At 37.5% G+C, this 27915-nt stretch overlaps 1 protein-coding gene across 2 annotated transcripts in view; it reads left to right on the top strand.

Moving 5' to 3' along the window:
- LOC127617061 (follistatin-related protein 5-like) overlaps positions 1 to 27051 on the top strand; it is a 244191-nt gene extending 217140 nt beyond the window's left edge. For both annotated transcript variants that reach the window (XM_052088936.1, XM_052088935.1), the window contains exons 13-16: positions 8032 to 8181; positions 12839 to 12946; positions 14601 to 14725; positions 25186 to 27051. In XM_052088936.1, coding sequence (XP_051944896.1) covers positions 8032 to 8181; positions 12839 to 12946; positions 14601 to 14725; positions 25186 to 25888 — 1086 coding nt within the window. In that variant the 3' untranslated portion in view covers positions 25889 to 27051. The remainder of the gene's footprint in view (positions 1 to 8031; positions 8182 to 12838; positions 12947 to 14600; positions 14726 to 25185) is intronic.
- Positions 27052 to 27915: the final 864 nt, after the last annotated feature.

Below are 27915 nucleotides of genomic sequence, written 5' to 3'. Positions count from 1 at the left end.
AGACTTTTTCTTGAAGGCCATAATTTCAAGCTCACTTCCTGTCCTATACCCTTCAAATTCTGCTGCAGCTTCTCAGTTACACAGAAACATAAGCACAGAACCTCCACTCACGACATGACCAATATTTCAACTCCATCTCATACGGTTCGTAAGGATCACAACAGGTCCCATGTGGCTGTAGTCTGAAGTTTGAACTCCTCCCTCCACTGTCTCTTACAGTATTTTCATCCCTCTCTAAAGCTGCATATAATTTCTTGGCCCTTTGTGATAGACAGCTGCTAGATTTACACAAGCTATTAAATGAGGGCCTTCCTCTTTTCTGCTGTTTCATCAGAGCTGGGTATGCTGATGAGACAACTGTGTTTGTTTGGAGCTCGGGGCAGTGAGAGCTTGTGTTTCCAACCTTCAAAGAGGCATTGGGCCTCTATTAGGACATCTATCAAATACCAGGCTATATCGGCAGGCCCCAGTGCAAACTCTGGTTATTGAGCATCATATAACCGGACGTTTTGCTCATGGGGAAATGACTGTCTTGCCTACTTACCTCTTTTTAAATTCCCTGATCATTGTCAAGACAAGACGATTTATTACGGTTACAGTTAAAATCGGCATGAAATCAAAATTGACCCTATTTATTTGATTAATGGATGGTCATATTATGTATGATTAATCCATGCATATTTTCTATTTTATAAAAATTATTTGACCTTTTAATCTTTAATCAAAATATCATGACTTGCTCTTCTTGACTCTGCTGACATATGCAAGTGGTAGTCAGTTTTAACTCCACCTCTTCAAGAGTATAAACAAACCTGCCGCCAAAGCAGCTAATGCAGAGATGATAAGGTTACGGGCCAGCAGGCTTGAATTTATATTTTGTGTGAGGAGGAATAACTGCATATTTGCGGATATGTTAGAGACATTTCATTCCTGAATTGCTGTGGTGATCACTAATGAATACAATGCTTCAGATGCCTCTGGAGTTTATTCATATTTTTAATGCAGGTATCTTGGGATGTACAGCATGAGTAAGTGTTTTTTCCAACTGTGATGGCCTCTTCATAAGAAAAGATTGTGATGTGCTCATGAGTTTATGTTGTCAGTTTGATCATAAATAAAATCAAGTTCCTGGCTTACATTTTTTCTTGTTTGGCAAGCCGTTTCACTTGGAAATGCTTCGCAATTCAGAAGTCAGTCAGACTTTAACAGCAGCACAGTTGGAGAATGAAGATGTACTGCACAAATGCATTTGACTCAGCATCTACTCAGTGATGCAAGCTTTAAAATCATCTTTCTTAAAAGTTCTATGTGTCATTTTACATTTGCATGCACCCATACATTTAATGGTTAAAAAATAACCACATGTGCATAAAAGCCTGTGGTTTTGGACATCTCAACGTGAGTTTTGGAAGAGTTTCCCTAGACCAGACATGTCCAGTCACATTAGATTGTTACTGTCTTGATTATTGTTGACAATCCCTTGAGTAGCCCAATCAACAGCACCACCACAGGAGATGCCCACTTCTGCTCAAAAACTGTGGCTATCAATCAATCAAACTCTCACCTCTTTAACCATGGCACATTGTGCCTCAGGCCTGCTAGCCACTCACACATCTCGCAGAGTCTGTCTCCATGACACCACTTTCCACTATTAGTACACATTCACTTGGTCACTTCCTCCCATGTAGGCTAGCTCTACAGAGTCTAATACTTTTTAGTTTTTTATAGTTTGGTTTGTTTTGAAGAGCTAAATTATATGTGTGGATTCATGGAAACTCATGGAAAGATGCAAGTAGGATTACATTGTTGATTAGGTCTGAATTTCTCTACAGAAAAGAGATTTTGAGCTCTGTTCCTCACAGAGTCCTAGAAAACCTGCTTTTGTATTTGTAAAGGGATTAAAGAGAAAGGAGGAGGTGAAAACCGGCTTAACAATATAAATAATATTATATTCAATACAAATAAACACACAAACTCATACAGGTGTCGGGCAGCTGCCTGTAAATTACTCTCTTCTTCGCACTGCCATCTCCGGTCGGCCTTTATCCCTCTCGAGGGCTAATTAGCCTGATTAGGGGCCTGGTGTGTAGCATCATGACCCAGCCCCGCCCTCTGCCCTCATTTCAGTAGATTTTAAGCCCTAATCACACTGACAGTGTTTAAATCGCTGCAGGTTGATGTTTTATTGTAGTTGATTTCTCAACCCAATCTTATAACAAGTCATAATAGGATAATAAAGTTATTCCTATATCACGCTCTATCTTTTTATATTGTCTTTGTATTTTTTTGGGTGCGTCAATCCATTTGGCATTTTTTCGTATTACAATGAAGAGACAATCCGCACTCCTATAGTAAACTGCTAATGTTTTTATAACAACTTTTTGGGGGAAATGGACACAGGCATTTTGGCGCACAGGCCTTTCTCAGTGTGTAAAACAATCATCATAGATTCATTTCATGACATTACGTATTCAATCATGATTTGTCACAAGATAGAATCAATTAAATGATCACCAGGTGCTAACAATTAAAGACACACAATTCATTTGCAATACAATTTACAGACCCAGATCCATCTGAACAAAATCACCACAAATCACACACAAGTATCACAAAATATGCATTATTTTATACAATCACTAAAGAAGAACAGTCAAATGTGAAAGATCCAATCATTGAAACATGAGGTATACACCGACATTAATCAATGTTAGTGTTCATATTTTGAATTTCTGTTGAATATCAACAGTCAGTGGAATGGTTCATTATAATTTGATCAAAGGAAAATGGATAGGTCTTGTTTTAATTTGGATTATTCTGGACTAGTTCTTTGAGTTTATGAATCCAAAAAGCTTCACATTTTAACAATTCATTATTTAAATTATCTTCTATACGAGATCTTTGAACTTCCTCCATCCCTTTGCATTCCCAATGTTTAATGATTTGACCCATCTCAATAAAATGTCTTGCTACTGGGGACATTATATCTTGATGTCTAAAACTTAGCTTATGTTCATTAATCCTAAATTTTAGTTGTCGTAACAATTTACCAATATATATATATATATATATATATATATATATATATTTTATTTTTTTGGCAAGGGCATCTTAACATATAAATTGGTACAGGATATCAGTGACTTGATCGTATAATATTTGATTGTAAAAGGACGTATAAACTCTTTACATTTGATTAAGTTTTGGCAGGCAGCACAATTTTTACATGGCAAACAGCCCTGAATAAATGCTGTATTTTTCTTTCTTTTTAGAACATCTGAACAGACTAACATGTCTGATAAAATCTGTGCTCTTTTATAAGTAAACAATGGAGAGTTTTGAAATGATTTGTTTAATGATATGTCATATTATAATATATGCCAATGTTTGCAAATAATAGATTTAATCGTATCACTATTGTTTGGGGTAGGTTTTTGTGCAAGTAAAATAGTATTTCTACCTAATTTATTTACCTTTTCTAATGCATTGCTTAACCAAGTTTCCAGATATTCTCTATCTCTGAATCATTGGATAAGTAATTTGGCTTGTTGATTAAACTCACTATTGGTACTACAAATGCATTAAGTCTGTGAAGTTGGATAATCATTATGCTTTTCTTAAGGGGAGTTGGATGGTAACTAGCTGTTGAAGTAAGAAGTTTACATGCACCTTAACCAAATACATTTAAACTCTGTTTTCCACAATTCCTGACATGTAATCATAGAAAAAATTCCCTGTCTTAGGTCAGTTAAAATCACTACTTTATTTTAAGAATTGTCAGAATAATAATAGAGAGAATTATTTATTTCAGCTTTTTTACATACAGAAGTTTACATACACTTTGTTAGTATTTGGTAGCATTGCCTTTAAATTGTTTAACTTGGGTCAAAAGTTTTGGGTATCCTTTCACAAGCTTCTCACAAGAAGTTGCTGGAATTTTGGCCCATTCTTCCAGACAGAACTGGTGTAACTGAGTCAGATTTGTAGTCCTTGCTCGCACATGCTTTTTCAGTTCTGCCCACAACTTTTTTATCAAGTTGAGTTCAGGGCTTTGTGATGACCACTCCAATACCTTGACTTTGTTGTCCTTAAGCCATTTTGCCACAAAACTGGAGGTATGCTTGGTGTCATTGTCCATTTGGAAGATCCATTTGCGACCGAGCTTTAACATCCTAGCTGATGTCTTGAGATTTTGCTTCAATATATCCACATTATTTTCCTTCCTCATGATGCCATCTATTTTGTGAAGTGCACCAGTCCCTCCTGCAGAAATGCACCCCACAACATGATGCTGCCATCCCCATGCTGCTTTTGTCAATTACACATACAGCGTGCTGCCTTAAGTTGGAGCTGTGATTTTAATCTTGAAATATCAGCTTGTTTTGGTGTTAAATGAAGGCACTGCATGATGAAACTGTTCTTTTTTCACTAAGCAGAGCGAAGAAAGTGTTTCACTTTGAAGGGTTTGATGCTGCTGCAGTGATTGAGTGACAGTCTGTGACACTGGCTCAGCGGACACAGCCCTGTGAACTTCCGCTCTAATAAATGTCCCATTCAATAATCTCTCAATAAATTACACATTAATTCAAATTAAACCCAGTAACGACAGTAACCACCTATTGTAAAGAAGTAAAAGTAAAAAGTACCCACTTTTAAACCTACTCTGAAAGTAATTTTCTCCAGAATGTTACTCAAGTTAATGTAACTGAGTAAATGTAACATGTTTCTACCCTCCTCTAAATTTTGCATATGGTTGTATTGACAGTTTTAACTGTTCATGGGGTGGATAGCCTGAGGGGAAAAATGTCCTGTGCCTGGATGTTCTGGTGCTCAGTGCTTTGTATTCACAGCCAGAGGACACTAGTTTGAAAAGGAAGTGTGCTGGGTGAATGGGGTCAAGAATGATTTTACCAGCCCATTTCATCACTCTGGATGTGTACAATTCTAGCAGGGTGGAAAGGGGTAGTGCCAATAATCCTCTCAACAGTCCGAACTATCCTTTGAAATCTTCTGATGTCTGACTTGGTTGCTAACCAAACCAGATAGTTATAGAAGTGCAGAGAACAGACTGAATGACAGCTGAGTAGAACTGTATCATCAGGTTGAACTTCCTCAGCAGGTGAAGGAAGTACAACCTCTGCTGGGCCTTTTTCAAAATTTAGTCTATGTGTGTCTCCCCCTTCAGATCCTGTGAGACAGTAGTGCCCAGGAACCTGAATGACACCACTTCTGCCACAGTGCTGTTCAGAATGGTGAGAGTGAGAATGTTGGGATGTTTCTCCTAAAGTCCACTATCATCTCCACTGTTTTGAGAGTGTTCAGCTCCAGGTGGTTTTGATTGCACCAGACGGCCCGCTGTTCAACTTCCCTTCTGTATGCAGACTCATAATCATGATGATGCCGATGACTGTAGTGTCATCTGTGAACTTCAGGAGCTTGACAGAGGGGTCGTTGGTGGTGCAGTCATTAGTGAACAGGGAGAAGAGTAGTTGGGAGAGCACACATCCCTGCGGGGCACCAGTGCTGATTGTACATGTGCTGGAGGTGAATTCCCCCATTCGCACTAGCTGTTGCCTGTCTGTCAATTTGTTTTGTGTAGCTATCAATCAGATTGAATACAAGTTTTTTTTTTTTTTAGAAAATCACTAATCTTGTAGCATCCTTTTTATTTTAGCAATATACATTGGTGGCCACAAGTTTGAAATAATGTATTGTATTGTATTTTTCGGAAAGAAATGGGTACTTTAATTAATATGTTAAATGAAGCTTAACATTGTCTTTCTGTTTGTTTTTGAGTTGCCACAGTATGACTGTAGACTGTCTTAAGGTCACTATTAGGACAAAATGGCAAAAAAAAAAAAGCTTCCACAAGAAACTCATCAGTCAATCATTGTTTTGAAGAATTGCCAAACAATGCTTGAAACTGCCAAGAAAATAATCCTGAAGATTTCATAAAAAGGTGTATACTACAGTCTTCAAAGACAAAGGACAACTGGCTCTAACAAGGACAGAAAGAGATGTGGAAGGCCAGATGTACAACTATACAAGAGGATAAGTACATCAGAGTCTCTAGTTTGAGAAATAGACGCCTTGCATGTCCTCAGCTGACAGATTCAATTAATTCTACCCGCTCAACACCAGTTTCATGTACAACAGTAAAGAGAAGACTCAGGATAGTATAATTGATTCAATCTTGTTACAAATCATGATTGAATATTTATAGTAATGTTCCATGAATCTACAGCGATGTGGTTTGGCCCCATACTTAAACCCTAAGCCTAACCATTATGTGGAAGAAATCAGAGGCGGCGGCAGCCGATTTTGCCAGGGCTTCAGCCCCGAATGTTTTGAGTGTAGCCCCGAATGAATTTTGAAAAGTTGACTGACAAATATGAAACTGGACAATAGCCTATGTAAACCCCCCGAAATCATAAGTTGCCTTATTTCTTTGTGCTTTGGCTTTGCACATACTGCATACAGCCTGTAAAAATAGACATAGGCATAATCTAGCCTATAGAATACGTTTCTTTGCTGTCGGTAGCCTATGGGCGACTCCGTTTCTTCCTCTCTGTTGAATATGCAGCAGGTAGGGGAGGAGCTGACATCAACTTACGTTACTTAGTGGCGAGTTAACAGCAGTTAGCAGGAAAGACAGCAAAAATGAAGCAAATGAGGCTTCTAAAATTTCCGAAAGAAGTCAGTGGGTAAGAATTCACATTTGTTTTTGTCCCTAAAGTCTAAAGATCATCACCTGGCTGGATTTCACCCACAGTAGGTGGTTAACGCATCTGCCTCTCACGCTGGAGACTGCGGTTCGAGTCCCGTTCGGAGCATAATTTTCTTGTTTATCAGGTGTTGTTTTCTCTAAGGATAACAAATAAGCATTAGCATAAAATGTATGCGTGACTTGTTTTGTGATATTAGTTTGTAGTAAATATACACTTAGAGGGTAGCAAAGATGTGCCAGAATCAGGCATGGAAACTGGTAACATTTAATCAGTCACTTTACTTTAGAGAAAGTTAAAAGTGAAACATTGTTTATCCCAATGCTCCTAATGATCCTAATGAAAGGATTTTGACAGATGAACATGGAGAATTATATACAGTTCGATGCCATGGTGTGTCAATGAACTTAGACTAAAGTCATTCATGTATTTCTTTAACTTAGGATCTTATACATCATTTTGACTATTTATGTCAAAAAATATAAATTATTTATATAAAGAAAATTTTTTTACTTCACTTTACTCACTATAATATAACTCTTTTGTGATGACTTTATGTTAATGTACATGAAAATTCAAGAATCATGATAGATCTAAGGGCAATCCCACTGATCTGCTCTTCCCAATACATTTTCTTCAATGGTATTGGTCTACAATTTGACATATGTTAGTAGCACTTGATGAATTAGTTGTTTGAAGCTGATTTGCAATAAGTTATGTGCTGTATCTGTTCTTTTGCATCACAGATGATTCAGGGAGGAGAGAGGATGTTGAGGATAGTACTAGAGTGGAAGATTTAGGAACTGTAGAAACAGGCCCAGCCAGAGCAAAACTCAAAGAATACCCTCTCACCAGCTTTGGACTACAGAGAAGTGGTTGCTAGTGTAAAAATAAAATGGTCTGGGCTAAGCCCCGGATGTCCTTCAATGCTGGAAATGCCTCTGGAAGAAATTAAACGTTGGGTTTAGAAGAAGACCAGGGCACTCGTATTGTTTGTCGCCACATTGTTTTGCTGCTCATCTGCATAAAATTGAACTGTGCTCAACTTGGTTGTCACTGTGGCTAATGTTGGCAAAAATGTGCAACTCTCATTGAAAATGAATTACTTTCTGATCGCTTTACAATGCTTTGGCCTTTATTTGTGCACAAAATAACTTTCTGGAGTTCAAAGCATTTATTGACTCACAATGGTTTTCAAAAAATACTGTATACTGGAAAAGTGTTTGAGTTGATTTTCTTTTCACTTTTGAGAGACTGAATGTAAAAAAAATTGACAAGTCAGTCTTTTTTATTGTTATTCCTGAAGGAGGAGGTATGTCCTCAAGTGGAAGGGGAGAAGGATCTGAAATGTTTGTGGACATCAGCGGTCAACGTGAAGGACAAGTTCATTTACGCCACTCAACCTTTGCTGAACAGGTTGCTCATTGTTGACATCCAGTCACAGAAGGCTGTTCAGGTAAGCCAGTGAATCAATAGCTAGAACGATTACTCTTGTAAACATACCACAGACACCTTCTCAAATCTGAATAATGATGCTAAAGTAGAGCACAGTTTACTGATACCAGAAATGCTTTTTAATATATTACAGCTACTGCATAATTCATAATCTTCAAATCACAGTAGGTTCCAAGCATATTTTAATTACAATCCTAGTTACATATTTTCACATCCATTTATTGCTCATCCCTAATTTTTATTATGCAAAGTCTAAATCACTTTTTCTAACCATGGCCATTCTATTATCCTTACTAAGGCCAGCTTCAGAAAACAGCTCTTGATCAAAATAAAATAGGTTTACAAATAATTTACAGCAGTTGCTAGTATGCTAGAATATTCAGCTGTTCGTGTACAGCTGCTAACCCTTGTGTGCTGTTTTTTGGACGTGTTTTGATTTTCTTTCTTTAAAAAAAAAAATGTATATCCTTTATTTGAGTGGTACAAGACTATCTGAATATGACTTTTCCTCCACTAGCTATTTGAACACACACACACACACACACACACACACACACACACACACACAAAATCTGGACTTGATTCAAGTCTAACGGGTAGTAAATATGTTCTTTTAAAATAAAGAAAAAAAATGTGACTCAACAAAGGAAATGAATGGGAAATACTAAAATACAGATACTTTTTTTTGTTGTTGACAAAAATCAGTTAAAATATATATATATTTATTCCAGCAGATGTCACCAGAGACCCCCCTATACATGACCAATTGTGATGTTTTGACACTTTTAATTTACTGAAATTAAGTTTTTTATTATTATTATTGAAGTGGAGATTCTGTAACATAAAATGTGTTTCTTTTATATAAAAATGAATGGTGTAATTAAGTAAGTTAATTACAGTTTTTACTTTAGTAAAATAAGTGTTATTATAAAAAACATATATTAAAAAAATATATATTATATAATATATTATATATATTTGGGTCATTTTTGACCTGCAAACATCACAAGTGTGACTCACAATTGAACAGTGGACAAGGGATAAAGGCATTAGAACAAAATGTATTAGATTACAAAACTGTTTATATTGTATGTGTGATATGTGGTTATAACATTCATAATCTCACCATATTTAAAAGTAAATTAATAAATTTTTATTTGGCTGATATGCCAGGCTTAAAAGTCGCTTTGTTTCAGAGTGAATCCCCAGAGGAGTGCCATCAAGATCCTCTTTTCATTCCAGCTCTTACCTTGGATATTCAGTGATGTCCTGTGATATGTTGGCAAGGGTCAAACAAATTTGTTCACTTGGGGATTCGGTTTTCATCACCCCAGATTAGCAAGTGTTAATTAGCTTGATCTTTTAGTAAATGAGAAACAGACAGATGAATCCTATATTTATCAAGTTATTTACTCTATATTTTTTCTTTACAAATTACATTTAAGCTGGAGGATTCATTATTCATCAAGCAACCAACTTAGTTATGCTGATTGTTTATGATGTTTGAAAATTCCCCACAACTGCTAAGGATTACATTGAAAATGTGTTTATTTGTACTAAAAATTTTGTAATTTTCAATGTAATCCTCGGAAGGAGGAGAGGCATGTGGTGCGATTAAAAACTCAATGTGCACATCTGGTCCTACAGGTTATTGCACACACAGACATTGCTGCCAAAGACAACAATCACCCTTCTTCATCTTAGCTACACATGAACACTAGTTTACGCTCAGTTTCTCTTAATACCGTGTGTTGTCAAGTCAAGCAGTGAAAAATATTTACATTGTGGAGGACTAAAAGGGATAGCTCACCCAAAAATTATTTACACACCCTTGTTTCATTCCAAAACCCTTTTCTTCTGCAGAACATAATTTATATATACAAGTTATATATATATATATATATATATAAGTTATTCATGAAACAAGTATATATATGTGTGTGTAATAAGTGTATGTGCATGTGAATACATGTGTGTGTGTGTGTGTGTGTGTGTGTGTGTGTGTGTGTGTGTGTGTGTGTGTAAGAGAAAGAGAAAGATGGAGCGTGTGCGATCACATCTCTGTTGCCGCTTTCTGAAGATAATGACATGTTGGTCAAATGCATCCTATTTTCATTTTAGATAAATAGCCATCCAAGCGGGGATATTCCTCCCTATTTCATGGTAGCTGGTGTGCAACAGTCATTCACTATAGAAACCGTAATGACCTCCACCATTTTGAACAGTATAGCCTCTCCAATGTGGAAACTATGGTAAGAGGTAAACGTCTTGAATTAGATTTACATTTTTTTTTTATTCTGTTGTTTAAAGCTATTTACCAGCTTTAGCAGTGTTGTTGTAATCTCAGAAATCATGGAGTGCCGATCACCACAGCTGACTCGTTTACACACCAAAAATTGTCTTTTGCTGCAAGCTGCTAGTTTAAATCTGCGATGTCACAAAAATAAATGTAAAGAGACACAGCTAGCTTTGACACATCTGCACTGCTCTAGCACTTTAGTTTAGAACGTCACAAACAAATGTAGAGAGATACAAACAGTGAAGCATCCAGTGAGATTTGTGGTGAGAAGAATGTCATATCAGAATGCTGTTCTAAGATGCGGGTTGGAGCTGTTTTGATGGCACGAGTGGGACCTACACAATATTAGGCAGATGGTTTTAATGTTTTGGCTGATCGTGTGTGTTTATATATATATATATATATATATATATATATATATATATATATATATAATTCTAAAATACTTCTTTTCTAAACCAATTCTAAAATACTGCTTTTATATTTGCTGACACATTGAAACTGTTTAAAGTCTTTATTTCATATTTATAATCTGCAGAAATGTCTGAAAGATTGCATAATCATTTGTAATATATACTTGTAAAGGTCATGATTAGTAGAATACAACAAGCAAACTTCAATCAGAGACCAAACTACAGTGAATATTAGCATGGCAAAGCCACATGTATAATAAAAAGATAAACAGAATTTTCATCAAATTTTGGTTTGTTACTTAATGAAGAATAAACATGAAAACATAGAAAATGGTATATCACACCTTAAAGCAGACAATTCTGAATCAAACAAGCCCACACTCTACATAATATGATGTGAATATCCTGAAATATTCTCAGTGTCATGACAAGCAATGGTGGTTAATCGCTAATGGCATCTCTGCAGCGACAGTTTCTCTGAGATCGATTCATGGAAACATGATCCTTTGCGTCATAGATGTGTTAGATCATTGTCAATGGATGTCTAGAGGATGTTAGAATCCATATTTGGAAACAGACTATGCCCCGCAGATCCAAAGTGCACATACACAGACATTCAAAATGAATCCATGCATTTAACACAATCTCCTTCTGTATTCTGCATAAGAAAGTCATATGGGTTTGGAATGACATGAGGGTGAGTAAATTATGACAGAATTTTCTTTTCTTTCTTTCATTCTTTATTTTTGTATTTTTTTTTTTTTGGTGAGCTATTCTTTTAACAGGGAATAAAGTTGAAATGTTGATTACAAAAAAGTTCACCCATACTGAGAAATAGAGAGAGTGTAATAATTTTTTCAATGCTTAATGTGCAAATTAAATTGTGTGTAAGGTGTGTAAATTGCACAGTAAGACAATAACTGCAGCATTTGTTTCTTTGTGGAGTATCTCCAGCTAGGTGATGGCGAATGGATATACTGTAGATGTTAAGCTATTATTCCAGACTGGCTGAGCTATTGTTACTGTCGGCACTCTATTTAAAATGCACTCCCATAACCAAACTCTGCCTTTGTGAAAAGCGTACAGCTGTCCATTTGGAAGCGAGACACCTTTTCTCTGTCTCAGCCGTTTGCTTTGGTGGGCTTGTAAACTTTTATTGTGACTTTTGTAGAATGTCAAAAAGCATTGGCTTTTAGCAGAGGGTGATGAATCAGCCTCATGAATTAACATAATGAGTTCCAATGATTTTATTCAATTCTCAGAGGGAGTCTTTAGAAGCAAGCAATGTGTAAAATGGATAAATTAAAGGCACTGTACTGACCAGAGGCAAAAATGCTTGTGTAGAATAATTAAAAATGTTTACTTTACTAAATGATAAATACTGTGTATCTCCGTTCTTCACCATTTTTAAACAATTTTACAGAAGCTAGAGTGCTGTTGCAGTAAATGTCAGTCAGCACAGTTGTGATTCGGCCAGAGTTAATCACAGCCATGCCGGAATGTAGTATACAGCAAGATTGTCAGTGTTTTTTTCATGTCATATTTGCTTATTATGAAATTAAGGTTTAGGGTTTGTTGATTTGAATCATGCTATAGCTTTAAACTCTTCTGTTTGTGAAAAACTAAAAATATTTCATTTTACAGTCACACAATGGACATTTCACCTCAAAACTGCTGCGATATTTGTAACCATGTAAGATGATTTTGCAAAAGCGACGCCACAGTCACGTTATTTTCATGAGATCAGACAGAGTTATTTTGATTTTTCCTCCCTTAGTGAAAATTGTTCCAAACAAAGCTGAGCAATAAACTGAGAGTCTTTCTCTCAGAAATAACGAATAATGGCGAATTATATTTGTTTTTATTTGTAACTAAAATATCTGACATTGATAAGCAAATGGAATTAATCATCAGTCCACTTATTGTCCTATTGTTGTCATCAATAGACTGTAAGTACGGACCGGGTTCCAGTGAAGCTGCACTATGACAAATCTCATGACCAGGTGTGGATTCTGAGCTGGGGAGATCTTGAGAAAAACTTTCCAACCCTCCAGGTAAGCTTGACTCAACCAAATCATTCTTATAGCATGCTAATCACCACCCTGTGATTGCTATCAGCTCATAAAAGCTCTCGAACAAAACTGCTAGGACACACTGGCTGAAAACTTCTCTCAATTGATTATCCAAACAGATGAGTTGGCCCTGCTGTGTGTGTGTTTTTAGTTGTCATTTTAGAGCCTTCGCAAACTATGTAAAATTGAACCAGCATTGCAAGGGCTCTCAATGGGGTTGCATAACAAATGATTATCAGGTACAGTCATGTCCCCCATAATTATAGATAGATAAAGCACACTGAATTCTTCAGGTACAACAGGATTTCTAGCTTTCTGTGTTGTTTAATGTTACTTGGGAGTACAGGTACTTGTTATAACATAATAATTGACAGCTGACATTTGAATTATTAATTTTTTAAAGATTGAAACTTTGTAACAATTTGTAAAATCATGTTCTGGTTATTAATTTATTATAAAGAGTACATAAGTACAGGCACTGATTATTACTGTAATAGTAAAAGCTACTCAAGTACAGAAACTGTGCTAAGTACTATACTATGTACCAGTCCTAGTTATTCTGTGTCATAATAAAGGGTACTTAAGGACAGGGACTGGTTATTCCTGTGCTATAATAAAGGTTATTTAAGTACATGCATCTCACTGTTGCATCTAAATGCATCTCACACTGTGTTTGTGGGGGTGGGTGGGTTTGGGTGGTTTGCAAGGATATTTTTAAGGTAATTACAAGTCTATTATGCTATAAATGTGGTTTATGAGGATATTTCGATTGTCCCCATAATTAAAATAGTTAAAAAAAAAAAACATACTAAACGATGTTTTATTGAAAATGTTAAAATTCAGAAAGTTTTTTTGTGAGGATTAGGTTTAGGGGTAGGGTTAGGGGACAGAATCTATAGTTCGTACAATATAAAAATCATTATGTCTATGGAGAGTCCTCATAATGATAGCTGCACCAACGCGTGTGTGTGTGTGTGTGTGTGTGTGCGTGCGTGCGTGCGTGCGTGCGTGCGTGCGTGAGAGAGAGAGACCCCGTTTCCAACTGGTATTAAGATGCATTTTTGGTGATCTGATCACATGTGGTTAGTGCAAAATACAGGTCTAAACGGGGTCCAAAATGTTCTGTGATTGGATCACCAAAACCACATATGAATGTGGCCAAAAGCGCATATGACCACATCACATTTGAGGTGTAAAAGCTAATCTGTCTTGAATGTGTCCCTGCAGCAGCGAAGCACCACCCCTCACCTGTCAATCAACCGCTGCACTAAAACAAGAGTTTAAACTTTGCTGGTTATGAGCGGTTTAAAAGGAAATAACCATCCAAACAGAAATTTGTAAAAAGCAGATACACACAGAAGCATGAGAACATCACAGATCTTCTTTAGTGTGTCTGAAATCAACAATCAGGGACAAAGGGAAAATAAGGGAAGTACGAACATCTGCAGCTGAGGTTAAAACAACTAAAATAATGGACAATTCTGCTCAAAATGTTGCATTTGTGAAATTCCAGCTGTTTTTTCATGCTTTCTTTGTCTTTTCTGACTTAGTTGCAGCTTATTATCATGCAGTAACACACTGACATAGTTCAACTGAAATTGCATAACTCATATTAAATAACTATTCTGTGCATCAGGTGATCAGCCAGGCCAGTGGAAGTACATCTCACCATACCATCCACACCCAACCAGTTGGGCATCGCTTTGACAGGGTGGAGGATTTCTTCATTCCTCCCATCAGCCTCACCATCAATCACATCAGGTAAGAGAGAGGAGAGACACCAGCACTTCACACTAGTTAGAAACACACTCTATAAGCAAAAAGAGAAAATTCTTCTGCCCAAAGATGGTAAACATTTTGTATGAGCTATGTATAAGCACTTTACTCACCTTACAGTGATTAAGCCCTACGTCAGAGAGGACAGTTCCAGCTCTGGAAAGTGTGTAAATTGCATTTGGGCAGTGACATTTAGATCTTAATAAACCATTTTGTGCATTCATAGTCACACGCATGGGGAAGTAGCTTTAGCAGCTGTCGAGAGAGGGGAATGGTGAGTTTAAAGAGACCAGGAGATGTTGGCTGGAGATGAAAATCTCATTTGAATTGATTAAAATATGAGTTGAAGATTACTGAGCATGCTCCTCTGATCCTCTTACAGTCCCCTGTTGGCAGATGTATGTTTACTTATGCTACCATGTTGTGGTAATATGAAAAATAATGACTCAATTCCAATGAAAGATCGAAAGGTTCACTTGTTCTCAATATCGAGTTAGCCAATCGCACTGTTCCTGACAAGATCATGAAGGCAACAATGTAAAATGTTCACATAGTGATCCTCATGTGAAGCATAGAGGTTCTTGGATCACAATTGATTTCAATAGAATTTGGCATTAGCATGTTGTTAATCCAACAACAAAATACTCTTAAAAGCATATGATAAATAATACACAAATATTAAGTAGTACCTATTTAATCGACTTTCTAACAATTCTTTTTAGTATTGAAATTATTATTATATATACTGCTTTGTTTCACCATTGCGAATGGATTTATTTATTATTATTTCACATAGCTCATTGCAATATTTTATTGGATTGCCTTTCTACAAAGGATGTATATGATGCTGCCTTAAAAATTTTTATTTTGGAACAGCCTTCTTGCTGAGTGTTTTTTTATTTATTTTTTATGCTGCATACATAGACTTTGTTTTGGAACAAAGCCTTTGACTTACTCTGAGAGGCAAAATAATTGACAAGTTTCTTTCCAAAATCTAATCACAGCAAATTCACAGCATTTTAATGAGGATATCCAATCAGATTAGCATAACTGACATCACAATCTGTTTGCAACACAAAATCTTGTTATCAGTTAAGAGCGTTGACACCATTTACGCACATTCGTTATCTCTTCAGTATAAGAGGTTTGGGAGAATTTACACATCTTTTTGTGGCTGATCACTTCCTTAGTTTTTCTTTTCTGCTGTATAAAAGTGTTAGGGAAATAATATGCTTGTTTCATGTAGCAGTTCAAGTGTGTTAAAAGGCATGATAAATCTGAGTTCCACAATAGAGAGTTCATCAAGAAGATGAACCAGTTTAATTTTCAATCCTGCTGGGACCAGAGATAATACAGATTACACACATAAACACACACTCTCCTCGCGATAAATCAAGGAACTCTGCAGTTCGATTTTACCGTGGTATGTACTACAAATCCTTTCAGTGCTAGTATATTTTCCAGAGTGCAATTCAGTTTCCTGTCATTTGAGGTCAGTGACTATAAAAACATTTTTCCTGAATAAACTGCTGGACGCTCAGTTGAGAGTATGAAAACTTTTTGGCTTCAATTTAGCTGTGCTGTCCTCTCCCTGATGGAGTAAAGTGTTTCAGTGCTCCAAGTCCACAGAGTTCACCATCAGTAGTCTACACTAAAATGGAGTAAAGTATTACAGCCCTCAGATCTTATAGCTTGGCGAGAGTATGGATTTAGCACATGACATCATATTTAGACAGAAGTTATATTTCTTTGTCAAACCTGTTAAGTAACACATTTGAAAAATTACATCATTGATAATCTAAAGGGAATAATATAAAGATTGAAAGAGGGGAATGCACATAATGTTAGATAACAGACTCATAGATCATGAAAAAACAAGGTGATCTCATTCATATTTGTAGGTATTCCAACATGATTGAATCAACAAATAGCTTCCGAAAGTTGAGTACCCTGAAATCAACCAATGGAGACACTTTGTCTGAAAAAAAGATCAATGTCTCCTGGGTCTAAGCCCCTTATCTCTTCCAACTCTAGCAACAGCCCTGTAATGGTGTAACGTGCTTTCGCTCATTTACTGAAGGTCACAATGGTTCCGGTCTGTCTTTAGAAATCACACGGTAAGAATGAAAGTGTTATTTTGTCATATAGGTATATGCATTTACTGTGTTAAATAAATGTGATACCATCAAACATATGTAATGACTCTCAATTATTAGAATAACAATAAAATCAACAAATTAATTCCATGAATTTAATAGGACTATTCTTTGTATCTTTACCACCTGAGACCTGAGCGTGACTGCTGTGTGCATTTTCCATTTCCATTTTTGATTTGTAACTAGTAGCACCTAATAAACAAGCAAATGAATTAAAATTAAATAAAAAAACTAGAGCCAATAGTTTTCCTAAAAATGTATGTCCACATATGTGGACAGCAGGACTAAGTTGTGAAATGTTAAATAAAATTGTGCTATAGAAATTCAGATACAAAAGTCAACTTATTTTCAACGTAAAATTTTTCCCAATGTGAAAATGCACAGTAAATAGTATATACTGTAGGAATGCATTTAATTGTAATAAATAGAACCGTATTGTACAGTGATAACAAAATAAAATATAACAAAATGTATATTAAAATGAAGCAAAATGACCCACAGATATGTTAATGTTGAAAGTTTTTTTAAATAATTAAAATGTTTTTTCAACTTTTGACGGAATAAGGTCCAATCTCCACATATGTGGACTTCATGTTTATAAACATTTGTATTTCTCTCAAATATTTTTTTAACTAAGCAATGTCTGTGACTAATATGTAAAAGGTTTATCAATCAATAAACTGTTCATCATTTGATGTCGTATGTATCGATTTATATCCAAGCGCAAAACAGTATGTTTGATTGGACCACCCTTTACAAACAAATACCTACAAATACTAATGAGATAACTCAGTAAAAATGTATATGAAATAACTTGTATAAGCCGCAGAAAGATATTGATTTTTGAAAATATGCTCATATAATGAGATGTATTACAGGTAAACATGTACAATTGTGACATTGTACAAAACACTCTTGTAAGGAGTGATATATTGTGATACGTGATCCAAGGGAGTGTACAAGGGAGAGACTGAATGTCATATTATTTCAACGTTTACACACTTTCACACTGGGAAAATAACAGCCTACAGGAGTCATTTTCACAACATTCAGTGACTTTCTGTCATGCTTTTATCCGCAACCAGCCCATGGCCAAATATGTTTACGTGTCAACTGTAAGCAATACATAATTTTAAATTATATGCTTGTTTGTCTTTATTTCAGTTGTTTTATGTATATATTAATTGTACAGGAAGCCCTTTGCAAAAATAATTTACATACTTTCCCAGGCCAAAAGGTAGGTTGGATAAATATTGAATCGATTTGTCAATGAATGAGGAAATGTATTTTGTTTGTGCATATGAAGGGTTGTTTTAAGATGCCTGAGATGAAATAGGACAACAGCATTGATTTACTATGGTAAATTAATTGATTTACCATGGCAACATAAACCCACGGCAAATTACAAAGTACACACAGTGCTACAAAAACACCCATTTGAGTTGCATTTATTTATTTTCATATTATAGAGCTGTCTTGTATATTGAGTACATGGGTAGGGGCTAGTGACTTCATAGAGTAATGAAATAGCTTTATCCCTGTGGCTCTAGATATCCAGAAGATATAACTGTGTGTGTGTCAACTCCAAAAGATCTATGCAAATCTTGAGAATCAACATTTGGAAAGGGAAACCTGTTTGTAATGACTATACAGTGATGCATGTTCCCTATCTGTCACTCACTCAACGTTGTGTCGGTGAGTTGACACTAGGGGTCGCTCCTGCGGAGCCCAGACATCTCTGATCTTGAGAAAAGGCCAATGAAAATTGGTGTGTGGAATTTGCATGCCACTCCCCCAGACATACGGGTATAATAGGAGTGATGCTGCAAACACACATCAGATATCTTCTTCGGAGCCGAGAGAGAGCAAGTCACAGAGCTGAATTCCTCTACCGCCTCTATTTATCTCTTCAACCTGTGGGATCTACGGTGCTTTCCAGCGGTTCTCCCCCTCGCATGCTACGTTGTGCTGAGCACACACCCCTGGGCGCATCAGCAGCAGAGAAAAAAATTCACGGAGTGAATTAATAGTTAATAAGTTTATATATATTTATATCCCTATATACATATATATATATATATATATATATATATATATATATATATATATATATAAACACAAATAAAAGAGTGATATTTCTCTAAAAGAGTGGTGCAAACAGGAAGCATCTTTTTCAAGATGTCTTTCCGTTTGTGTGTATTTCCTGGTTGCGGTCGATGTCTCTTCCTGTCTGATGGCTACGATCGCTGAGTCACTGTTTGTGGATGGTTCATGCCCGTGGCTACGTTGCGGTCGCGGCGTGCCCTCGTAAGAGCGCAAGCCAACCCAGCGGCTCCCCGACTCGGTCCTTCTACCTACGGGTATGAGGCGGGGTCAGTTAGCACTGGGGGAGATATTGGGACATCAGTGGGATCCTCTCCGCCGGGTAATCCCCCACAGACCTCCCACTCCCAGTCACGCTCGAATGCTCCAACCGAGCGCTGGAGCGAGGTTTCCGGTTTGTTTCATGGCGGACCTGCGATCTCGTTCGGTGCGCCGGACGACGATGAGATTTCGATCGTGGCCCTTGCCCCACTAGGGGAAGCGGGCGTCCGCATCCTCAACTATCTCGACGACTGGCTAATCTTAGCTCACTCGTGGACATGTTGTGTACTCACAGGGACCTGGTGCTCAGGCACCTCAGCCGCTTGGGGCGTCGGGTCAACTGGGAAAAGAGCAAGCTCGTCCCGGTTCAGAGCATCTCTTTTCTCGGTATGGAGTTGGACTCGGTCTCAATAACGGCGCGGCTCACCAACGAGCATGTGCAGTCAGTGCTGAGCTGTCTTCATACGTTCAGACAGAACGCGTTGGTCCCACTGAAATACTTTCAGAGGCTCCTGGGGCATATGGCATCCTCAGCGGCGGTCATGCCGCTTGGATTGATGCATATGAGACCACTTCAGCACTGGCTACAGTCCCTAGTCGAGAGACAAGCATGGCGCCATGGCAAACACAGCGTCATTGTCACGCTTGGGTTGATGCATATGCGACCACTTCAGCACTGGCTACAGTCCCTAGTTGAGAGACAAGCATGGCGCCACGGCAAACACAGCGTCATTGTCACGCAGGCTTGTTGCCGCCTTTTCAGCCCCTGGTCAGACCTAGCATTCCTATGGGCAGGAGTTCCCCTAAGCCAGATCCCCAGGCACGTTGTGGTCACGACAGATGCCTCCCAACAGGGCTGGGTCACCGTATGCAATGGGCACTCAGTCACCGGCCCTTGGAGCGGTCCACAACGTTGTTGGCACATCAACTGCCTCGAGTTGCTGGCGGTACTACTTGCCCGGAGGACGCTATTGCCGTTGATCCGGGGCAAGCACGTGTTGCTCCGGACGGACAACACAGCTACGGTAGCATATATAAACCGCCAAGGCAGCCTACGCTCATGCCGTATGTCACAACTCGCCTGCCGTCTCCTCATTTGGAGTCAGCATCGGCTCAAGTCGTTGTGAGCCACTCATATCCCGGGCCACCTCAACAGCACAGCGGACGCGCTGTTGCGGCAGGTTGTGGCCACGGGAGAGTGGAGGCTCCACCCTCAGGCGGTTCAGCTGATCTGGAGTCGATTTGGCCAAGCACAGGTAGACCTGTTCGCTTCCCCAGAGTCCTCCCATTGCCCACTGTGGTACTCTCTGACTGACGCTCCCCTCGGCACAGATGCCTTGGCACACAGCTGGCCCCTGGGGCTTCGCAAGTATGCGTTTCCCCCAGTGAGCCTACTTACACAGAGGTTGTGCATAGTCAGGGAGGATGCGGAGCAGGTCCTCTTAGAGGCCCCTTACTGGCCCTCCCGGATTTGGTTCTCTGACCTCATGCTCCTCGTGACAGCCCCCCCGGCCAATTCCCCTGGGGAAGGACCTTCTTTCTCAGGGATGGGGCACCATCTGGCACCCGTGACAGGACCTCTGAAATCTCCATGTCTGGCCCTTGGACAGGACGCGGAAGACTTAAGTGGCTTACCACCCGCGGTGGTAGACACGATCACTCAGGCAAGGGCCCCCTCAACGAGGCGCCTTTACGGCCTGAAGTGGCGTCTGTATGCTCAGTGGTGTTCTTCCCGAGGTGGAGACCCCAGAGGTGCGCAGTTGGATCAGTGCTTTCCTTTCTGCAGGAAAAGTTGGAGGGACGGCTGTCCCCCTCCACCTTGAAAGTGTATGTTGCCGCCAATTCGGCACATCACGATGCAGTGGACGGTAAGTATTTAGGGAAGCACGATTTGATCATCAGGTTCCTGAGAGGTGCGAGGAGGTTAAACCCCCCCAGGCCGCGCCTTGTGCCCTCGTGGGACCTCTCCGTGGTCCTTCGGGGAGCTCCCTTCGAGCCCCTTGAGTCAGCAGAGCTAGTGTCATCTCACCGACACAACATCTCGTTCCCTCCATCAGGGAACAGAGGTTACGTAAGTAACCGAGACGTTTCATTGTGGCTCTCACAATGGGCAGTATCAAACATAAATTTGTATAACAATGCTGAATATGTGATTGCAAACAGCATTTTTAGCGACTCTCCTGAGCACACAAGCCTCTGAACCCTGAATATGCTTTGCAAAAAAGACCAAAGAAATCTGGCATCTCCGGAATTGGATTCGGTACCAATGTTAGTGGTATTATGCTATAAATTGTACATACACTGCCGTTCAGAAGATTGGAATAACTTCTGATGCTTCTGTTCAACAAGGATGCATTGCATTGATCAAAAATACTGCAAAATGTATCAATACTGTTTGAAATAGCTTTTTTATATTTTCATTCATTTTAAAATGAAATTGAAACCTATAATTGCAAAGCCCAATTTTCAGCAGTTATCACTCCTCTCTACTAAGAAACTATGCATTCTCTAACCTTGAGAGATATTTCTGATGTGCTAATGCGGTACTCAAGAAACTGTTCTTAATACTACAGAAATAGAATTATTAAGAACAGTCAAAATCAGTGGTGCTATTATATGGTTTGAAAATCTCAATAGTGTTTTTTATCTTCATTTCTTTTTTTCTTTTTTTTTTTTTGCCAATGCATTGAGTGCACTTGCATTTTTAGTTTTGAAAAAGGGCTTGAGAAACAGACCCCTTACATGTCAAACACCAGTTTTATCAGTGAAGAGAAGACTTGTTAATTATACACTTTTCTTCTAATTTGCCAAAGAACTTAAAGATTGGATAGTTAACGATTAGCAATGAGTATTATGGATGGCTGTGTTGGATGTGTTGAGCTGCTGTTAGAAAAGTCTGATGAAATGTAGGACGTGTAAGTTTGTGTATTACAGCATTTACTTAAATAGAAAAAAGCATTTTGTAACATTATCCATTTACTGTCATTTATATTTTATCAATTTAAACCATCCTCTGTGAATAAAATAAAAAAATCCATCTCAAAAACGCATCACTTTTCATCACATCGCTTGCTTACAATGTTGATTGGATGTCAAATGCGCTCTTTTTCATTTATGTTCAGGGACCCTCCAAACCTGCTGGATCTGTCATCAGTCCGTTTCTGGGACCTCATAATTTACAAATTAAATTCTGAGCATATCTCCACAGTCATAATGGTTTGGCGTGTAACTAATAGATGGAGCCTGTGCTGCCAATTGATGGAGCTCATCACTGGCAGCGATAATCTGTCCCACCAGTCCGTGGCAGATGTGCCCTGTTGGCCAGACAAAGGCAGTGGCCACATTATCAATTGCTTAAAAAAGATGAATGTAAGGGGTTGAAGTATATGCTAGAATTGATTGGAGAATATGAAGATTTAATTGAGCTTTGTCTGATGCCTCGTTTAACTCGCCGAGGTTTTTTTTTTTTTTTTTTTTTCAAATAGCCAATAATTAGACCTTTGGATTTTTCAATGGTGAATACAAGGTGTAGATGATTTATTTATATTATTTTATGTAAAAAAAATATTGAAGACTTTGAATGTCCCTCATTAGACCTCATTTGTCTCAATCTGGGTCTATTAATTTAGAAGATTAGTTAGTTAATTTTAATGTGGCAGATACATCTTATCCAAAACAACTTACACTTGCAGTAATTGAAATCACGGTGCCCTTAGAGTAACATTACTCAAGAACACAATGGTGTTAGATCCAGGTCGAGGGACTCTCTAATTTGGGATTGAACCTATAATTTTACAAATACAGATTCCATAACAGTGTTCAGTGTAATCTGAGTACAGAGTAATTAGTTACTATAATCAAATTAAAAATTTTAAAACATTTTAAGTTATGTAATACATAAGAAATTCTTGTCAGATTACAGTTACTGACTTTCAAATAAGGTAAATACTTTTAAGTATATTACTTGGGTTGCACATATTTCTAAAATCATCTTATTGATGTATATAATACATATAAAATATAAATTCATATCTTCATACAGTATGTATATCTGTTTCTGTTGCAGCTGCCAGGTGTACAACAGTGAGCAGGGAAACACAGACATTATTTATATTCGTTGAACGTTGAACGTCAAATTCTTGTTTTAGAACTTAGTAACATAAAAGTAAAGTGAATAGTAAAAATGTTGTGACCGTGGCAACATTTTTGCAAAATGAAATTACTTGGTTCATTACACATATCGCAGCAGTTAAAAGCGAGTTAAATGTTTTTTTTAAGGTTAGTCTTTTTTTAATGTTTTTAAGGTTAATGATCTTGTTTTTAATCAACAAAACCAACCTCCCTAATTTAAACCATTAACCTACCTAACCCTAACCTACAGCGTAATAAAAAGCAAATGTGAGATAACATTTTTTATGATGTTTTGAAGGTTACTGCTATATTAAATTTTAAATTAACAAAACTGACATCCCTACACTAAACTTTAAACCTAAACCTAACCGATAGTATCATAATAGCAAATGTGAGGTGAAAAACTGAACAGGGTGTCATTTTGTAGTGTTTTTATTCAGCTCATGTGTTACAGGGTTTTCCATGAGCTAACAAGCAACTTGATCATGTCTAAATAAGCTTGTAATAGTAGTTGGATATGGAATGCAACTATTGTTAAAATATTTAACCTGTTTTGATGTCAGAAGACAGCATTGCGTGAGGAATGGGCCAAAAATGAAGTGTTTATGAATTGATAATGTGCTGTTTTACTCCTGATTTGTGTGAAAGTAAATAAAACTGCTGTTGTAAACTGTAAAAAATGTGTGTAGTTTTAAAGATAAAAGACTATAAATGCTACTGTCAAAAAAAGTTTTAAATGGTTAATGGGTAGTTCCCTTAAAATGTATGGTAAAAAAATATATATATATTTAAAAAGACAATACATGTAGTTTTACGGAAAAAAATTGTAAAAAAAAAACAAATCATTTTTAGATTTAAAAGTATGATTTTCCTGTACCTGTACTTTTTACAGTAAATAACTGTTCAAATTACAATAAAAAGCAATAACCAGCATTCCTAGAATTCCCCGTGTGACCCACTACATTTTATTATATTTTATGGGAATAGTTAAGTTTCTTCTTATTTTTTATATCAGTTATGTGCATTGGGGTGTTCTGTGTTATATTTGATGTAGTTTAGTGAATGATTATTGCATTATTTTGTTGCCCTGACTTTGTTGCACTATATGTGCAACCCTGATAGTGTTTAGTGTTTGTGTGAGTGACACTGAGCACTGTCTCTACATGTTTATTGGTCATTGCTCCTGGAAGGGCCAATATTGATGTATTTCATGTCATCGTGTGCCCCTCTGTAATTACTATGGTGATTTACAATGTCTTATCAAGTTAAAAGCATATTTTTACAGTTTCATAAGGTTAATATATCAAGTTCATTATTTTATCATATTAATGAGGGTAATGCACCATAAAATATACAGGCATCAAAATTACATCCCATAAAGCCTGAAACGTGTTTACCGTATTTTTTTACAGTGAATTTCTGGTAACCACAGCTGCCAATTGTTTTAAAAAATGTATTTATAATTTTGCACTCAACTTGGTCTCTGTTTACTTTTTCTAATAACTTTAAAGTTTGAAAAATAACAAAATTGACTTTTGTCATTGGGAAAGAAAACTTCATCACCACGATCAATGGTGAATGCTTGTTTTCACACCGTGCTAAAAATCAAGATCAGAAACATAGATTTTAAGCAGGGCAAGATAGCTATGCTTAAAAGTAAAATAGATAATAAGTAATTCATTCAAGAATAATTGGTGGTGTCAAACTAGCACTGTTATATTTTATTAAATAAATATGTTACATGACAAAATATGGTTTTCTAATATTCTCTTATGCATTTCCTCTTTATAACAGGTTTGGCATCATCCTCCACAAGAACGAACCAGCTGTTCATAAGATCGACTTGGAAACCACCTCCTACATGAAGAACATTAGTCTGAAGGAATACGATTGTATACCACAATCCCTCGCCTACACGCACCTGGGTGGATACTACTTTGTGAACTGTCGTCCAGACTCAACAGGCGCGGTACGGCCACAATTAATCATCGATAGTGTAACGGATAACGTTATCGGTCCAAATGGTGATGTGAGCGGTACACCCTATGTGTCTCCCGATGGCCACTATTTGGTGAGTGTGGATGACCGTGATGGGCTAATGCGTTTGCAGCCCGTGTCCATGCAGGGCGAGATTGGCCAACCCTTTGACATTCACACCAACCTGCACCTATCCGATCTGGCCTTCATGCCCTCGTTCACCGATGCTAACCAGTATAATGTGTTTGGCAGCTCTGGCCAGCAGACAGATGCTCTTTATGTGGAGCTCAGCAGTGGTAATGTCAAGATGATTAAGAGTCTGAAGCAGCCCACACCGCCAGCACAGTGGCCTTGGAACCGGCAGAACAGGGTCATGACCGGCAGTGGGCTGTTCGGACAGTACCTCATGACACCTTCCCAGAGCTCTCTGTTTATACTGGATGGACGACTGGATAAGCTCAACTGTGAGATCACTGATGTTCCCCTGGGAAATACTGTGGTGTGGGTGGGGGAGGCGTAGGCCATCTTAAAGGGGCTTGAGTGGGAAACCAACAAACGAACAAACAGGTAGAGTTGCACTGAATTTGGTCTCTGTTTAATTCATTGAGAAAAATAAATGTCTTAACGTCAGTTTGAAACAGATAACAAAATTGAATGTTCAAAAACCTGCACTGGAAAAGACTACTTCATCCAAACGATTGATGGGAAATGCTTATTTTGCATGAACTAGCAAGGTTTTGATTAAAATTAGCTAATTAGCAGTCTCTTCGAAAATATTTGGTGGGGTCAAACTAGCACTGGTATCTTTTATTAAGGAATTAGGCAAGAAAGACTTCATTTGAAGAAATTCTGAATAGAAGAATCAATTAAACTTTTGTTTAATGCAAGCTTTTAAAAATAATATTTCCTAATTTCCCAACTAACACTTAAAATACACAAACAAATGCATTTGGCCTACTTTTCCCCAGTGCCTTGAAGAAATACTCACAAAAATATAAAGTAATGATTTCCCCTGAGCCTGTATATTAAACCCTCCCTGGCTTTTCCACATGCAGAGTGATAACAAGAGCTACACTTAAATTTCACATGTTTATACCTGCAGACCTTGAGGCATATCTGGCTTATTAAAAAAACAGCGTCTTGCTGGGAAACTGTCAGTTACTGTGGAGATTGAAAAGTCAGTAATGATGTGTTCGACAAAAGTAAATCTTATGAAAAGTTTGGGTGGAAGAATGACGACAATGAAAAATTTGTGAATTCTTTGTCAAGAACCCCCAGAAATGTTAAAACCTTTACAACTGACTGAAAAGACAAATGCTTGGATCAGTGGATCAATGAAAACATGTCTATTATACAATATAAAGTGGCACTCATAAGGACAGTTATGATCCTATTTAATCTTAGTAAGAAAGATTGTAGATTGGGCACATAATGATGTTTTAGTTGACTCAGCAGTCATGGCCACTGCCACATAAGAGTCTGCTTTCAGTAACTGGTGCTTTGCGTGGTGTGATATTAGACTTAATTTATGCATTGCAATGGTTATATAGTTGGGGGACATTTATGAAAAAATATTTCAATGAGAGTTAAAATGCTTCAATGCTCACAATGTTGAATTATTTCCTCAATGAACAGAGTCTATGCATTTCCATTTACACTCCAGCCAATAGGCTGCATGGATTGACTCCCAAAAAGTCATATTATGTTATTTTTTTGGTTTGTTTGTTTTAGTTGATAGATTTTGTATATTTTGTTCAAAAGCACATTAAACAGTAATTTAAGCTTTTTACTGATTCTATTTTCCTTACCCCTGAGTAACTTTTAGTAAGTTTAACTTGTGTTCTGTAAGTAGTCGATTGGTCTACACTCAAGTAAAATACTTTACCTTGCAAATTGTTCAGGTTGATTTGTTTCTCTAATTTATTTTGAAGGCAACAAGAACTGCACAGTCTTTGTTCCACAAATGACCAAGTACATTGTGATGTCACGTCCCGATATTTCTTCAGCTCCATGTAGCCATGTACGTTGATTCCCGTGATTGTTATTTATGTAGAGAAACATGCTTGAAATTTTGGCAGTTAAATAAAGCCTATAACTTTGAAACAAATGGTCCTGGTTATTATTTTGTCTCAATATTATGAATGATAGCTTTTAGAGTGGAGTGAATCCCAATCAACATGAATTTATGCATTAGTTAATAAAATTGACATTGATGAATTCAGTATGAAATTTTTGACCTGGAAAGCATTCAGTTATTCATTCAGGAAAAGAAAAAAAAAACACATTTTGTGTCTTTTAGTACATGTCTTTTAGCTTTGAGGTTATCTATATGCTAGATACAGTATTAGCATTTCAAATCTACAGTCTTCGTCTTGGAAAACAGAAAAAATAAATATTGATGACTCATCTTGCACTACACAGATTGTTGTCCAATCAAATGTTCTAGAAAGAGAATATTCCTCCTCGTAATAACAGACCAGCAACCACACAGCAAGTAGCAAATAACTGTTCATGGCTGTGAGGTAGCAAAAGCCTATTGGCTATACA

The sequence above is a fragment of the Xyrauchen texanus genome, chromosome 23 (assembly GCF_025860055.1).
Source record: "Xyrauchen texanus isolate HMW12.3.18 chromosome 23, RBS_HiC_50CHRs, whole genome shotgun sequence".
NCBI lineage: Eukaryota > Metazoa > Chordata > Actinopteri > Cypriniformes > Catostomidae > Xyrauchen > Xyrauchen texanus.
This window is presented reverse-complemented; position numbering and strand designations above follow the sequence as displayed.